The sequence below is a fragment of the Acanthopagrus latus genome, chromosome 6 (assembly GCF_904848185.1).
Source record: "Acanthopagrus latus isolate v.2019 chromosome 6, fAcaLat1.1, whole genome shotgun sequence".
NCBI classification, from domain to species: domain Eukaryota; kingdom Metazoa; phylum Chordata; class Actinopteri; order Spariformes; family Sparidae; genus Acanthopagrus; species Acanthopagrus latus.
The window spans coordinates 1688043-1703042 of NC_051044.1; the positions used below are offsets into that span (position 1 = coordinate 1688043).

General features: G+C 45.4%; 1 protein-coding gene across 1 annotated transcript in view; it reads left to right on the forward strand.

Annotated features, from left to right (window-relative positions):
• si:dkey-49n23.1 (semaphorin-3D) overlaps nucleotides 1-15000 on the forward strand; it is a 64760-nt gene that overhangs the window by 12988 nt on the left and 36772 nt on the right. The window contains exon 2 of the mRNA XM_037101610.1: nucleotides 11547-11767. Coding sequence (XP_036957505.1) covers nucleotides 11605-11767 — 163 coding nt within the window. The 5' untranslated portion in view covers nucleotides 11547-11604. The remainder of the gene's footprint in view (nucleotides 1-11546; nucleotides 11768-15000) is intronic.

Genomic DNA, 15000 nt, shown 5'->3' on the forward strand with positions numbered 1-15000 from the left:
CTCACTCAACAGTCTGAATTCAAACACGTGAAATGAGACACATCCGTCCTCCGTCTGGAGCAGGAAAGGGACGATAACCAGGTTTCTTATTGGCTGATTTCTGACATGAAGACGTCTGTAAGTCCAACAAGAACCAGAACTGAACCAGCGTCTTGCTGCTGGTTCTCCGTCCATCGTTGTCTTTGTGTGAATTTGAGCTCTTACAGCGGCCTGATGGGGGTTTTTGTGCCAGTCGCTGTCGGACTGACAGCTGTCAGGAGGAATTAAAGCAGCTTTTCTTTACAAAACAGAGCGAGAGAGACGGAGGAGGAGGAGGAGGAAAGAGAGCGGACACAAGTCCTAAGATTTAAGCTTCACACACATTCAGTTATTCTTCTTTGTGTGTGTGTGTGTGTGTGTGTGTGTGTGTGTGTGTGTGTGTGTGTGTGTGTGTGTGTGTGTGTGTGTGTGTGTGTGTGTGTGGTTGCCTCCCTGGCCGGTCGGTTGTTCTTTCGCTCGGCTGGTCTCAGTGTTCCCACCACATCCAGTGAATGGACGCTCCATTCACCGCTCGCTAAGACGCCTAATGAGGGGGGACTACTTTCTGTCTCACTGTGTGTCAATCTAAAGCCTGCTGTGTGTGTGTGTGTGTGTGTGTGTGTGTGTGTGTGTGTTCATATAGAAAGTGTTTTTCTCCGGCTGCTGCTGCTGGTCAGTGATTAAAAGCTGCTGATGACTCAGTTTGATGTGATTTGAACAGCTGCTGGATGAATCACAGCTGATAAAGTGAAGATGTGTGTTTAGAACCAGAACCTCTCAGCGGCCCGGTGATCCAGCCAGCTGACACCTTCTGAGGATGTGTGTTCTGTAGAAAACTCCTCATTTCCACTTCCTGAATGACCCGTTAATGGTCCATTCACTGCTTTCAAAGGTGATGATGGGAATGAAAATGGAAAAAGAAAATAGAAAAGCTTGAAATTCCACCAGTTTGGGTGTTTTTTGTACCGACGAGCCTCGGCGTGACCGGGCCGGGTCTTTTTCTTTCAGCTTTGTCCAAGAAGTTGTAATATGATATTTTCTCTCCAGTTCCCTCAGTGAAAGAGATCTCAGTGTTTTTAACGAGCGGTCACCTGTTGTTATCACTCATTAAACTCAAATTATGACTCCTGTCACACAGTTGATAAATCAGTCAGAACCAGAACCCTCTCAGGGCTCTGGATCTTATCTCACTGCCGTCGCCTGTAAACTAAATGTTGTTTCTCGTCGGAGCTTCGCTGCCCGCCGGACTTTAAAGCTCCCCTCAGACTTCTCGGACCAACATGTGGACGTCTGTGTTGTTGCAGTTTGTCAGAACTGACTCCAGCTCAGTTGCTCAGGTTGTGGACGATCGCGGCCGTTAAAGGGTCGTTCCACTGAGTGTTGAGGTCCAGTCAAGTGTTCCCTTTGGGCGGGTCGGAGGTGAAGAATTTCATCTCAGTCTCTGCTTCTGACCGTCGAGCTGCTGTAACTGTTAAATCTCCCTGATGTGGAATCAACATCATCTCGTCTTCAGGTTCCACTGATCAAACGTTAACTGCACGTCTGGATGTGATGAAATGTTCCGTCTCCGTCTCTAATCGCCAGTAAGAAAACCCGAAGAAAACAAGAAGCTGACAGAACAGCTGCGATTAATAACAGAACCTGAACACATCGAGTAAATATCACACGATGGAACATGATGACGTCAGTAACGAGTATGTGGCCCAGCTTCAACCTGTAATTATAAAACCATCAGGTCCTATTAATAATCCTGTCGTTCAATAATTAATCTGATGAATGTTTTTTAAATGAGAATCAGTTTTCAACACTTCTGACGTGGTGCCAGGTTGCTGGAGATCCCCCGTTTCCAGCCTCAAGTCTGGATATGACTAATGATGAGTAGAAAGGTTTGACACACACACACACACACACACACACACACACACACACACACACACACACACACACACACTTCTCTGAGCCTCTTCCAGGAAAACGTTCCTGTGTGTGCAGATGAAAAGAGAGAACGAAGAGAAAAGACGGGAACAAAGAGGAACGAGGTCTCACTGCACCTGAAGGACGGACTCATCAGGTTCTGGTCCTTCACACACACCAGAACACAGTGAGACATCCTGCTAATGAGCAAGGACTCAGATATCTGGGCCGGCTGTTCTGTTCTGTTGTGTTCTGTGGAGATAATTAGGTACATTTAAGATTAACAAGAAAGAGAAAGAGGGAGTAAAGCGTTTAGCGGTTTGTTACATGTTGGATCTGGATTATTAAAGATTAAAGGATTGTTTTCTGTTTCTCTTCCAGTCTGTCTTGATGCTCACACGTCATGTTCACACTGACAGAGATATCAGCAGCATTCCTCTTTTCTCTTTTCTCTGCCTGTCAGCTGTGATGGTCGGACAGATCTCTGACTACCAGGATGAACGTTTAGCTTCGGTCTTCTGTGAGCTTTGGAGAAAAACTTAAAGCAGCTACAAGGAACATAAAGATCCTGACCTGCACATTGAAGAAGGATTGAAAAAACAGTTTTAATGTTATGACTTCAAGCCAAATACGTTGGAATCCAACCTGCTGTATGTTGACTTGACAGCAAACATAAGCAGAATTTAACATTTGCCTTAAAATCTGAGTTCCTGTTGAACGAGGTTCATGTGTTTTAGTGGACTCAGAGTCTCGATGACTCTTCTCTGAATGCTAACATGCTAACATGCTAACACAATAGGCTAGTGCCGTTATTTCGAGCGGCACTTTTGGCCTCGCTGAGTCAAAATGAGCTGCACTGGTTTACTTCTCCATCAGCAGTTTTACTGCTCACGACCTCCAACAGGGCGACTTTCATCCTGAAGGAGTTGTAAGAAATGAAAAGTGTTTGTTACTGAGTTAGCGGAGCCACTTTGTTAGCTGTAACTCTCCGACATCACTGTGGGGATCGAGACAACACGTCAGGGGTTAAAGACTCACGTTAAAGCCAGGCTGGAAGTTTTATTTGGAAAAACACTTCAACAGACCCATGATGATAATGTTAGCATGCTAACGTTTAGCAGCTGTACTGTTTACCATCATCACTGTGTTCAGTCAGTGTGTTGCATGCTAACATCACCGACGTCTGATGGGAATGTTGTTAGTTTTGGTTATAAATCACATGTTAGATGAATGTGACCTGATGCTGGTGTGAGATGAAAAGATGATCATGTGTACAGTCCGTCCTGTGAGGAATCAGTTCAGTCGTGGTTTATGTTTCCAGTCTGGAACAATATCAGGCTGATATTACAGAATCAGGACTAAATAAATGATGTGATAAAAACTTGATGTTCACTGTGGAGGAGATGCGTTCACACGTTCCTGAGCATCTTGTTCTTTTAGATTAGATATTATTTTCCATCATGTTGCGTCACAAACTGTAACTGCACGTCTGTGACAGAGTGGAACACGGCGACAGTGAGGGTTCTGTCTCGTCTTCATGTGGATCAGAACCGACGCCGCCTGTGATAAAACTCCACACAACAGATCTCTGACGCTGCATGACGTCGTTTCCTCGGAACATGTGAGAGGATTGTCTTCATGTTTTCCTCTAACACGGTGTGAAGCGATCTGAGAGACCAACAGGCTGCAGGTGTTTCTTTAACAGTGTCGGTAACATGTGACTAACTTAAAGGATGTGGGAGTTGTGTAAGAACCGGGAGGCCCGTTTCCTATTCTTCTCTTTCCTTACGCTGCCATCTGGAAGTGCATGACATCAGCTTTTTTTCCTCTTCCCAGAAACCCCCAGAGAGAGAATATTTCCTCGAGGCCGTGGACAGATAGAGGGAGAGGTTAGAAACAAAGCTTCCTCTTCCCAGAATTCCTTTGTGCGGCGCAGCTCAGTTCCCATAACGCTGTTTGTTTGTCCTGAGTGTCGGCTGGACTCGTCCGTCTGGATCAAACAGCTCGTGTTCTGGTGTCGGGCGTGGCGCTCGCTTCACCGCAGCGTCTTTGATCTGAGCTGTTTGTTCATCTCATGGCTGTTGTCTGATCCGTGCCGTCGCAGCTCGCTGGACTGCAGAGCGGTGAGGGTCGATACCGGGTCGGTGCTGAGGTGCGTTCAGGACACGGCGTCACATCTGTGTGAGCAAACTGTTCAGACCCACTGAGAGGTTTAACATCTGACTTCTGAGAGAGTTTGCAAGCTCACAACATGACTGACGGCGGTGCGTTCGTCCCACAGGCCGTCCAGTTAAACCTGCTTCACTGACTCAACAAAGTGTTTAACCAAAGTGCTCATAATGAGTCTAAATCTGTCTTTTCCTGAGTGCTGCTTAAAGAATACAGGACTTCATTCAGTGTCTGTGTCTTTTAAAGAATAAAGACTTTCAGATTAAAGACGCTTGGTCTTTATTTTAGACTGAAATGAAAAAAGAAAAAGAAGTTAAAACCGCGAGAAGAAGTCGTCATTCAGCTGGAGAACGGCTCACCAGTCGGCTCGCCAGCAGCACGTCGGATTCTGTTTTCAAATCAGCGCAGCAGAAAACTTTGGAAAGTTTCCCCATCACTCACTCTCTTGTCCTGGATTCAAGAATGTTGTTTTGCTTTTCCATTGGAGAGTCTGACGTCTTCCAGCTCGACTCTGAAGTCACATCTCAGAGCCGTGAAGCTGAAGCGAGCCGGAGGATCGACTCCCGTAACCACCGGGAAACAATGAGAACCAAAACCAGAACCTGTCTAACATACGCAGCCTGAGGCGAGAGCGCTGACGATACCACAACAAAAATCATCATCAAGTCGGGGCATGAACGATTCATCGCTCCTGCGTGTGATTAAGTCTTTAAATGCTTCTGGACTGAAACACTGGAGCATTAAAATCTAATCTTTGTTTTGACTTCCTCTCACACCAGACTCCATTCAAATAAAAAGAGATTTAGCAGATTTATTTTGACAAGATTGTGACTGACTGATTGTAACGAGCTCTAAATACCTTGGTACTGTTTTCAGCACGGACCTGAACCGTCTGCAGAATAGTTCTGTCCCTGCTGCTGCCGGTTCCGTCCAAATGAGCTGTTTTTTACGTGTTTGACTCTGATTCAAGAATGCTGCAATCATTTCCTCCTCTGAGAAACAAAAGAGCTTTAAAATAAGTCATTGATATGTTTCATGACTTTCACAGGTTTCACCTTCTCTATAGAACTGGTACCAGCAGATCCACAGACTTCCCAGAACTAACAGAACCAAATGTCTTCATCTTTATGGAAAATGATTTTACCTGAGACGCGTGAGACGGACTTCACTGATCGCTGTGTGAAGGTGAAGTCATCTCCTGCTTCAGGTGTTGATTCGGTCTCTCTGCATCGTCTCGCTGGTGGAATATTCACGTTTACGGGAAGAAACGTGCAATTAATACAACTGAAACTGTAAATTCCCACTTTGAAATCGTTCACAAAAAGATGAAATGAAGCAATATTAAACTATATTCCCCTGAAAGTAAACTGCAAAAGTATTAAGCATCAGAATAGTTTGTACTTTGACTGTTTGCACCTCGATGCGACCGGTCAGTGAAGTCTGGCAGCAAGAAAACCTCCATCAAGGAAATAAAAAACAGTCGAGTAAAGAGACAAAATGTTTCCGTCCTGCAACGTCACAGATTCACCGTCTCTTAAAGTTTCTTCCACCTGCGTGTTTGCACGTATTCCTCCAGTCTGAAACTTTCCAGTACATTTTTACTGCTGCGAATGTTTTGTTTTATGAATCTGCAACAAAATATGAAATAATCTGGTGAATTATATCCGATTGAAAAGTCAGTCGATCAATGGAAGATTATTCTGGATGTTTTCAATAATTTTCTGACATTTTATCGACCAAACAACTGATCTGGGAAAAGACTTCAGATTAATCAATAATGAAAAGAACCATCTAAGCTGCAGCCTTTGATCTGACAACATACTGTCATGTAACACCTGAGTAATGTTGCATGTTGATGATTTTATTCAGTGTGTTTTGCACCTGTTCAGTGAGCAGAAAAGGTTGTTTTGTAGTTATTTAGTTTTCATGTTCAGTCCAACGTCTTCTGACTTCATGAAGTAAACTCAGTGAGGAACAGAGATGAAGAGCAAAAAGTTAATTAGTAACCAGAATCATCATGTCACATTATCATTACAGACTCAGGAAGATGATTTTCTAATTTCTGGACTGATTAAGAAGAATGTTGTATTTTTCTTGAGGGCTTTCTTTGACTTATTGGAGCCAGAAGAAACTTCCCTCTCTCAGGGAAGTACCGCCGGTCCGATCTGCATTCCTCTCTTGATGTTTGTGATGATTTGAAGTCGTCTGCACACTTTCCATATGTGCCCATAAAGTTTCCTGCCTGTTGTATAAGCTGCACTTTATTACTGATGGACGATCTGTTCCTGTGTGACCTTCAACACACGCTCGGTTAAACAGGAATGTTGTTATGCTCTGTTTGCTCACATACGTCTTGGAGTTGTTTTACGGCCGTGCAGTCAGGTACCAGGGAGCCGGTCAGACCCGGAGCCTCCGGGCTGAACCTCCACCCGAGCTGTGCACCTGCTGTCTGGACACGGATGCAAAAAAATCTCCACAGCAAATAAACCACACTCACGTTTTATTAATGAGAATCCACATGAACCACAAGCAGAGACCACAGCGACATTAACAGGGTGTGTCTTTCAACAAGGATCGCTGCTGATTGGACGGCTGCACTGTCCGTCTTTCTAACGAGATGGAAACACGGCAAACACACACGTCTCATCGTGGATCCCACTGCTTTTCTTTTGAGAGCTGCTTTACTTTACCTCTGAGTGGCTCGTGTCTGTCGTCTTCATGTGATGAAAGACTCGACGGCTTCGTGTTCCTGCTTCTCTGAGCCAAATACGTCCATCAAGTGTGTCGTTGGGAGACGGCGAGAACAGGCGCCCTCTTTCAGATGAAGAAACCTGACATGCCTGACATGTTGGACTTACTGTCCAATCAGACCACACAGGAGATTATTTCTGATCAGTCAGTAGAACAAGCAGCAGGCGGCAGAGCTGATGCTGCAGATGTGAGCTGTGGTTTCCCTGGTAAACACACTGACCTCTTCAGCTATGCAGAGGGGACGAGCTGGGAGGTCGACATGGTGATCCACCTCCAACCACCAGGCCGGTTCTGTAGCTCCCCGCCCAGAGACTCTGATGAGAGAAGCAGCAGCAGATCTGGCGTTTTTTAAAGTGAAGCTCTTATCGCCGTCCTGCCAGTGGAGAAGTGTCGATCTCAGAATGAGACGTAAGTTTAGTTCCATATAAATGAACGGATAAATCATTGTTTTGTCGTTAGCGAAAAACAATATTGACCTTGAAGTTGAAAAGGAGCCTCATATAAGAAACAATACAGAAATCAAAAACTGGAAAAGTCACATGAGATCTGGTGTGGATAGTTGTTTCCAAAAATGGAAATATAGTGAATCTTAGTGCCTCTTTTGTCGTAATTATGCTTTTACATGAAGGTTTGACTCGGGTGCATCTAGGTTTTTGCGAGAGTTTCACTTTAAGGAACACGAAGCGCGAGAGAAGAGGAGTGTTGTCAGGTTGAGTAACTTTTAATAAAGGAGGGATAAGGTTGATTAGATTAGGGATTATGACAGAGAGCATATAAGTGATACATGAAAGAAAGAGAGAGAGAGAACTAAAGTAAATGAAGAAACCAGAGAGAGATATTACCTTGACTTAATGTAATAAGATGTCAGGAGGGATCAGTAGGGAGGGACCGATGGAGGGAGGGGAGATATTAAATCATGGCGAGGATTAGAGGTTTGGCAGAGAGAGGTCGTTAAGATGTCACCTCCTCAGGTCGACGCAGAAGGAGAAGAAGGGATGGAGAGAAACAAAGCAGGAGCTGATGGAGAGAAGGTGAAGTTATAAATAAAGAAACTAGAAAAGGTAGAAGAAGAATTGCCGGGAGTAATGGACTCGGCTCAGACGTCCTCCACCGATAAATCAGCCGGGCACTTAAAATGAGATTTTTCAGCTTCCCCCTCGAGTGGCCAGCCACATTTTCACCTCGTCCTCCTGTAAACACAATAAAACGTCTTTAATCCCCCGAGCGGCAGCAGAAACACTCGGTTTGTTTTCTCCGGGGAGAGACGGAGGTCAGAGGAAACATTTGAAGTATTCAGAGGCTCTGATTTTTTACAGGGCGGGTCAGAGTGTATCCAGCAGTATCGTAACAGGAGCAGTCGCTGCCTCCCATCATGCATCTGCTCCCGGAGAAGAGAAACCTGCTGACTTTAAACCAGCTGCTCGGACTTCAGAGCAGATAAACGTGGATCCTGTTGAGGCCGAAAAACAGAAATACAAACGTTTTTCTTCTCTCCTGAAGGTTGAACTGTTCGGGACTGTTTTCACATTTCTGGAGTCCATTCAGACTTTTGATTCTCTCTTTATTTAAACAGACTTTGTCCTCTGCTAACAGAGGAAGCTCCACACAAAGAGTCGACGTTTTCAGAGTGAAAACAGTCTATTTCAGGAGGGCTGGAGGATGTAGGTCAGAGGGTCGCTGCGATACTGGATCTGTGTTGAACTCAACATGTTTCCATCCAACCATCTCTCGCTTCGTCTACGTGCGTCTGTAAACAACACGGGGGAAAATAAAAACCACGATCCATATCGATGGCGGTCCAGAACCGGCTGAAAGCTTTTGTTTTGTTGACTCATTGTTTGACTCGCCCCCCCGCGGTGCGACAGGAAGAGAAAATAAAGACGAGTCCAGCTGATAACCATGGGAACCGTTTACCGCCACAATATCATCACGACACCTACAACATGTGTTATAAATGTGAAACCTGGAGGCGATCGGCTGGTTTAATCCTTCTGACTTGACGATGAGTTGATTCTTTGATTCTGACTGTTCGTTCGCTCGTGACGTTTCGGTGTTGTTATCATGTTTTTGTGGGAAAGTTCAGTTTTAACTGCTTCCAGACAAACAATGAACAAACACGAGCCGTCACAGCGCCTGCAGCTGTCAGAGTCAGATAACTGTCTCGTGTTTAGCAGGAAATGATTCAGTTCAGTGTGTGAAAGGTGAAACGAAGGTGACACGTTGGTGATGATGTCACTTCCTCCTGTGAGACTGATGGTGAAAGTAGAAGCAGACCTGCAGACTTCCTGTATTTCTCGTCTGTGTTTGGTGTTGGTAGATTCAGGTTTTATTTCTCCGGTAAAAATTTTCATCCGGCAGCCGGCGGCACGATCGCGTGTGCGATGATTCTTAAGTCAGTGCCCTCGACCACAGATCTGCCGGCCTCCATGTTGTATGATATGTGGTGTAAATAAAGATTATTATTATTATTATTATTATTATTATTATTATTATTATTATTATTATTATTATTATTATTATTATTCCTCTGTGACCTGCAGCCGACCTGAATCTGAACCAACAAAACATCATAAACACACAAAAACCAAATGTCTATTTTTGTTCCACAAAAGTTGGCGTGTCTTCATCATGAGTGTGTACGTGTTGGTGTGTTTGTGTATCTCTGGTCAGTATGTGTGTGTAATGTGTGTTCAGCTGTGTGTGTGTGTGTGTGTGTGTGTGTGTGTGTGTGTGTGTGTGTGTGTGTGTGTGTGTGTGTTATTCAAACAGACAGACAGAGGAAACAAACACTGAGTTTCCTTCAGAGATTTATTTAAAAACTCTTGTCAACACCCAAGTTTACTTACACACACACACACACACACACACACACACACACACACACACACACACACACACACTGTACTGTATGTGGGATGAGCAGGGAGGAAGAGACAGTTTGTTCCTCGTCTGTCTCCGTCTTGTTGACATGTGGGTCTGAGGAGGTCGTTTCCTCGAGTCAAGTGTTGAACGCAGATGAACGACGGTGATAAGAAACACGTGTTGTTGTCAAAGACACGCTGCAGAACATCTGTCCACATCTGTACTGCACCTGATGTTATAGTAATGATAGTCATTGTGTTACATATTTACTCAGACTCAGGTGTGTTTTGCTGTTTCACCACGAGGACGATCCGTCCAGACCAGGATTAAACGTGAAGCTTTGTGTCCCGAGGCGACTGTTTAATGGATGAAAGGTTCAGGATATTAAAGGCTGTTATTAACTTGTGAGTCATTCGCAGTTGTTGTGAAGTGGATTACTGGCATTAAGACTTAGAAACTCACATCTAATTGAAGTCATCGTGCAGCACAATGAAAACAAAACCTTTAAAAGGTTTGTGAAGTCGGTGTATTGTTGAGTTTAGACAAAATGTGAGCGGCAGAGAAGAGTCCTGCGTATCGTGCTGTTTACACTGAGCTTAACACAGGAAACCAGTATAAATAGAAATCTTCTCTGAGGCGTCATGAATTGAGATTTCCACATGTTGGCACCCTCCGTGTCTGAGTCATGCTGTCGAGTCACGCCGAGGTGAAATTAAAACGTGGCGCAGCAGCCGAGTTAAACTGCGGCTGTCCTTCTTCTCTCAGCAGCAGCGTCGTTTTAACCTGTTGAGCTCTTTAAAACCTGCTGACGAGACGTTGGCCAGCCGGCCGCCGTGACAGGATGTGATGGATCAGAGTTTGAGAACACGGTCGGTGTCTCCTGGAAAAACACTGGCGAGCTCAGCGGGCCGCCGTGTGTTTCTGCCACCACACCTGGAATAATGTCACGGTTGGACTTCAGAGAGCTTCCAGCACCGCCGAGTGTACCGTCGTCCTCCTGAACTGGACCGCCGAACAGAACCGCTGAAGACACGAAGTTGGAAATTAAATCAAACAATATAAAGATGCAAATCAGCTACAGTGAGATGCAAACTGACGACACAGATCTCTTTCAGTCTGGAAGTCTTGGTCCCATGCAGGACGGGTCGGGGGGCCCTAACATGTCGGTGTCCAGGGGCCCGGTGTCTCTTAATCCGTCTGCGGTTCTACTGCGTCTTCTTTCACAAGGGTTCAACACTCGAGCCAACGAGCTCTCTGTGTTTCTTCTGTCAGCAGCCGCTTTCTTCTTGCATTTCTCAAACTAAACTCTCAGAGTTGGCCGGCCGCTGCAATAGTAAACGGCACCACATGATGAATTGGTCCGTTCTCCCGGCGCTCTGCATTCCCACATTAACACGAGCAGCCAGTCGTACAGTTCGTGTCCGCTGGAGATTTATTCAGGTGGCTGCATGTTGAAAATGGGAACGAATGAAAAAGCAGAACTTTTTTTCTCCAGTTTGTTTGTTTTGCTAATGTGCAGTGATTCAGTTAAACCCGAGGTTCTGGCCGTGTGGCCGTAAATCTCAGAACTTATTGGTCCCAGTCTGAATTTGAATTCATCAGCTTGTTTTGGTCGAACACGAGCGTCAGTGTGTTTTTATTCGTGTGTCTGATTGCACAACCAAACTTAACGTGGTATCAACATCATGTTTTATTGAGGACACGTGATCATGGCTTCATAACTCAGTCTCATGACAGTAATGTTCTTAAAGTCTCATGACTCAAAAGAAACCTTAAATCACTTGTTATAAACACGTTAAACATTATATTTGATCTCTCTCCACCTCCTCCAGACTCATGTGACCGGCTGCTTCCACCTTCTTCCATCCATCAGCGAGGATCAGCGAGGCGATGGCGTCTTCGCTGCAGGCAGCCGGAGGACTGACGTCTCTTCGGACTCTGATTCTGTGTCTCGTCTCTCTGCTGCTGCTGCTGCAGCCTGCAGACTCCAGCGCCGCTCCAGACACCAGAACCTGGAGTCAGACCGGGCCCCGGCTGCAGCTCTCACACTCAGGTAGGAAATGCCTGAGTACCACAAATGAAGACGGGCCTTCTGAACTAAAGCTGGCATGTTTGAGGTTCTCTCTGTGGTTCTGTGTTGTTCTGTCCTGGTCCGGTCGTGTTCGCTGGGAGAGTCGGTTGATGGCTGGAGAGCGTCACACATATTCAGCACTGCAGGTTTCTGTGAATGCATCAGTATCCGTGACAAGTCCCTCCCTCGAAACTACACCGAGGCGAATATTTCTCCGCTAGACGTTTAAGTATCAGAATCATTTCAGTGGCGCCGTTTTTAGAAAAGAACAAACCAAGTGTTGACTGTGCTGAGCTCCAGTTCTCAGTCTGAGAGCTCGTTTGGATTCTTTGCGGTTGAAACAGAGAAATGACGGATGCAGTTTAGATTTTTCTGTTTACGGTTAATGTACTTTTTATTGCCAGTAACTTCAACAATTCACACAAAAGCTTTCTGCCTGATTTAGACGTTTTGTGCCCCACTGAAGCAGCAACATGACTCCTGAGTGTCATTCGTCACAGCTTTCCTCTGAGTCTGTTGGATAAACATGAAGATTCAGACTGAGCGTTGTTGTTAAGATCCGGTTTGGTCGTTGAATTTTGGAGATTTTCAGGCTGTTTGAGTTTTAATCTTTCGTTGTTTTTCACAGCAGAGAGAGAGAGAGAGAGAACTGAGAACTGAACCGTCCAACGTGTGTTTTCTTCTCATGAAAACATCGTGTCGTTCTTACTTTTACATCTTGGTTCGGTGCCCATCAGTTAACTTGTATCACTGCAACAAAAGCTCTGACAGAACTTGATTAAGTTCCTGATGAAGGTTACATGTTGGATTATTTCCGCGCCGTCGTGATGTCTGACTGGAGGAAAGTCTGCGTCCAGTTAAAGGTTTTCAGCGGTAAAGTCATCGTCTCAGCGGACGTATTAATGTCGGAGCCGGAGAGAAGTTTACAACACATAAAGATCAATGAAGTAATGTCTCGCTGACACGGCGTTCAAAGTGAGCGATGTAACTGTAGAAGTGACCTGCGACATGCAGCTACATCACTGCGTCTCTCCATGTTAGAGAACATGGCGCTCTGACGTCTCAGCAGATGTTTCTTTGTTCTGCAGTAAAACACTCGGGAACGAAATAAAACGGGACATTTGGAGATTAACAACATGGGAGGTGAAGCTGCGTTCACGAGCCCAGTGACGCTCGTAAACATCCAATTATTTTAAATCTAATTGAGGCTATTTTAAACCACCTGCGGCCAAATGACGTCGTGTTTCTGTTAAGATTTTTTTTCCCCTGTTAGCCCACAAAACAGTAAGAACCTGAGAGAGCTCTCTGCAGGATCTGAGCCTCAGATAGTTCAGTGTGCAGGACGTGATGTGAGCAGGTAAGATGTGTCGTCAAACGTGACATCTCACATTCACATTAAATGATTATCAACCACCTTTCACACCAGGAAGTGAAGGGGATGGATGGATGGATGGATGGATGGATGGATGGATGGATGGATGGATGGATGGATGGATGGATGGATGGCCGACCGCAGTCTGACTCTGTGGAGACGTTCAGTATCTCTTCTCTGTGGTTCTGCAGAAACTTACTTGGGTAACATTTATCCTGGAGATCAGGTCTTTTATTCTGACTGGCACAAAAACTTCTTGCAGAAAGAAAACAGCACAGACGAGCGTGCAGTGCAGCCAGAGTTGATAAATGTTGGACATATTTCCCTTCATGATAATTCTCATTAAAAACATGAAATGACGCTTGTGTTCGACCTTCATCATGCGAGCTGATCCCGGCACACACACACGTTAATCACCCGCCGCTCTCGGCCTCTTCAACACACTTCTGTTTTTTTCTCGACTGCTCGCTTCCCACTTGGCAACCGGCAGCAGCGGTACAGCCAACAACTGTTTCCTATCCAGCAGCAATTAGTTCAGGGAGGCTGGTTTCATTGTCCGCCGGTTACTGAGATGTTTGTCGAGTGAGCAGTCGGCTGAATGAATGAGCGGGTGAATGAATGGACTCACTGAAGCGGCTGCTGTGTTGTTGTTGTCGTACAGTCCAGGTTCTGAGTCCGAGTGAGAGGGGAGCGATCGCTCAGGACGTGACAGGATTACAGCGGTCCAACACATTCAGAAACACTGTGTGGATGTTAGTGATACAATGATGGAAGAAGAAAACTCTGACGTTTCATTTTGATTAAAACCAGAGGACGCTGTAGGTTTCAGTTTCAGACGGAGGAACACGACTCTGACGGATGATTAGGACACATTTTGGGTAACGAGGCTGCAGAAAGGTGATATGTTGGTTTGTGTTTTAGCCAAATAATTATGTTTCTGCAGGCCACGGATACGTTCAGATTTTGGACGGGACAGACGGGTCGGTGTCGTCACCGTCGGGACATTTCCATCCAGATATTTGAAGCCAAAACATGAACCAAGTGTGATTTCTGCCTCAACAATGACAAGTTAAAACATGAAGAAATATAAAGTTTCAAACGTACAATGCCAAGATTTACCCCAGTGATCGTTTGTACTCTGAGCTGCTTTAAACTGACCAAATATATTCAGAAGAGTTTTTTATGTCCAATAATCCTGTAAAAAAAAAGCTGCATCCAGAACCACCACAGCCAGTAAAATACTGAACATACTGAGCCGGTTTTCATGGCAGAACTGTTATATCAAGTGGAAAATTCCAGATGTGTCGTGTATCAAGTTTCACACACTGACCACAGACACACGAGGCGTCTTGAGCTGCCAGTTGAAGGCCGAGATGGCAACAGTCCACATGGTCCGTCCTCCAGAAGTTCAGATACACAGATTCATTTCTGACTGATGATGATGATGATGATGGTGTGTGTGTGTGTGTGTGTGTGTGTGTGTTATGACACACAGTAGCAGCAGCGGTGGTTTTCATGGCTGTAAACTGCAGCCGTGAGCTCGACTTAATGAAGTAAGAAGCGGTGCTCTCGCTGCGCTGGTCGCTGCAGGATCAACATTAGAGAGACTATTAAGGTTTTATAAGGCGGATACTCAGACAGGAGCTTCAGGGGCAGTGGAAACACACACACACACACACACACACACACACACACACACACACACACTGGGGGAGAGTGTGTGCGTCACAGCTGACCCAGTGTCTGACCTGAGCAGGAATCCAGAGAGACCAGCCCTCATCCTGCAGGGAGACACACTCTGTTAGCCTTTAACCTGCAGGAGTGTGTGTGTGTGTGTGTGTGT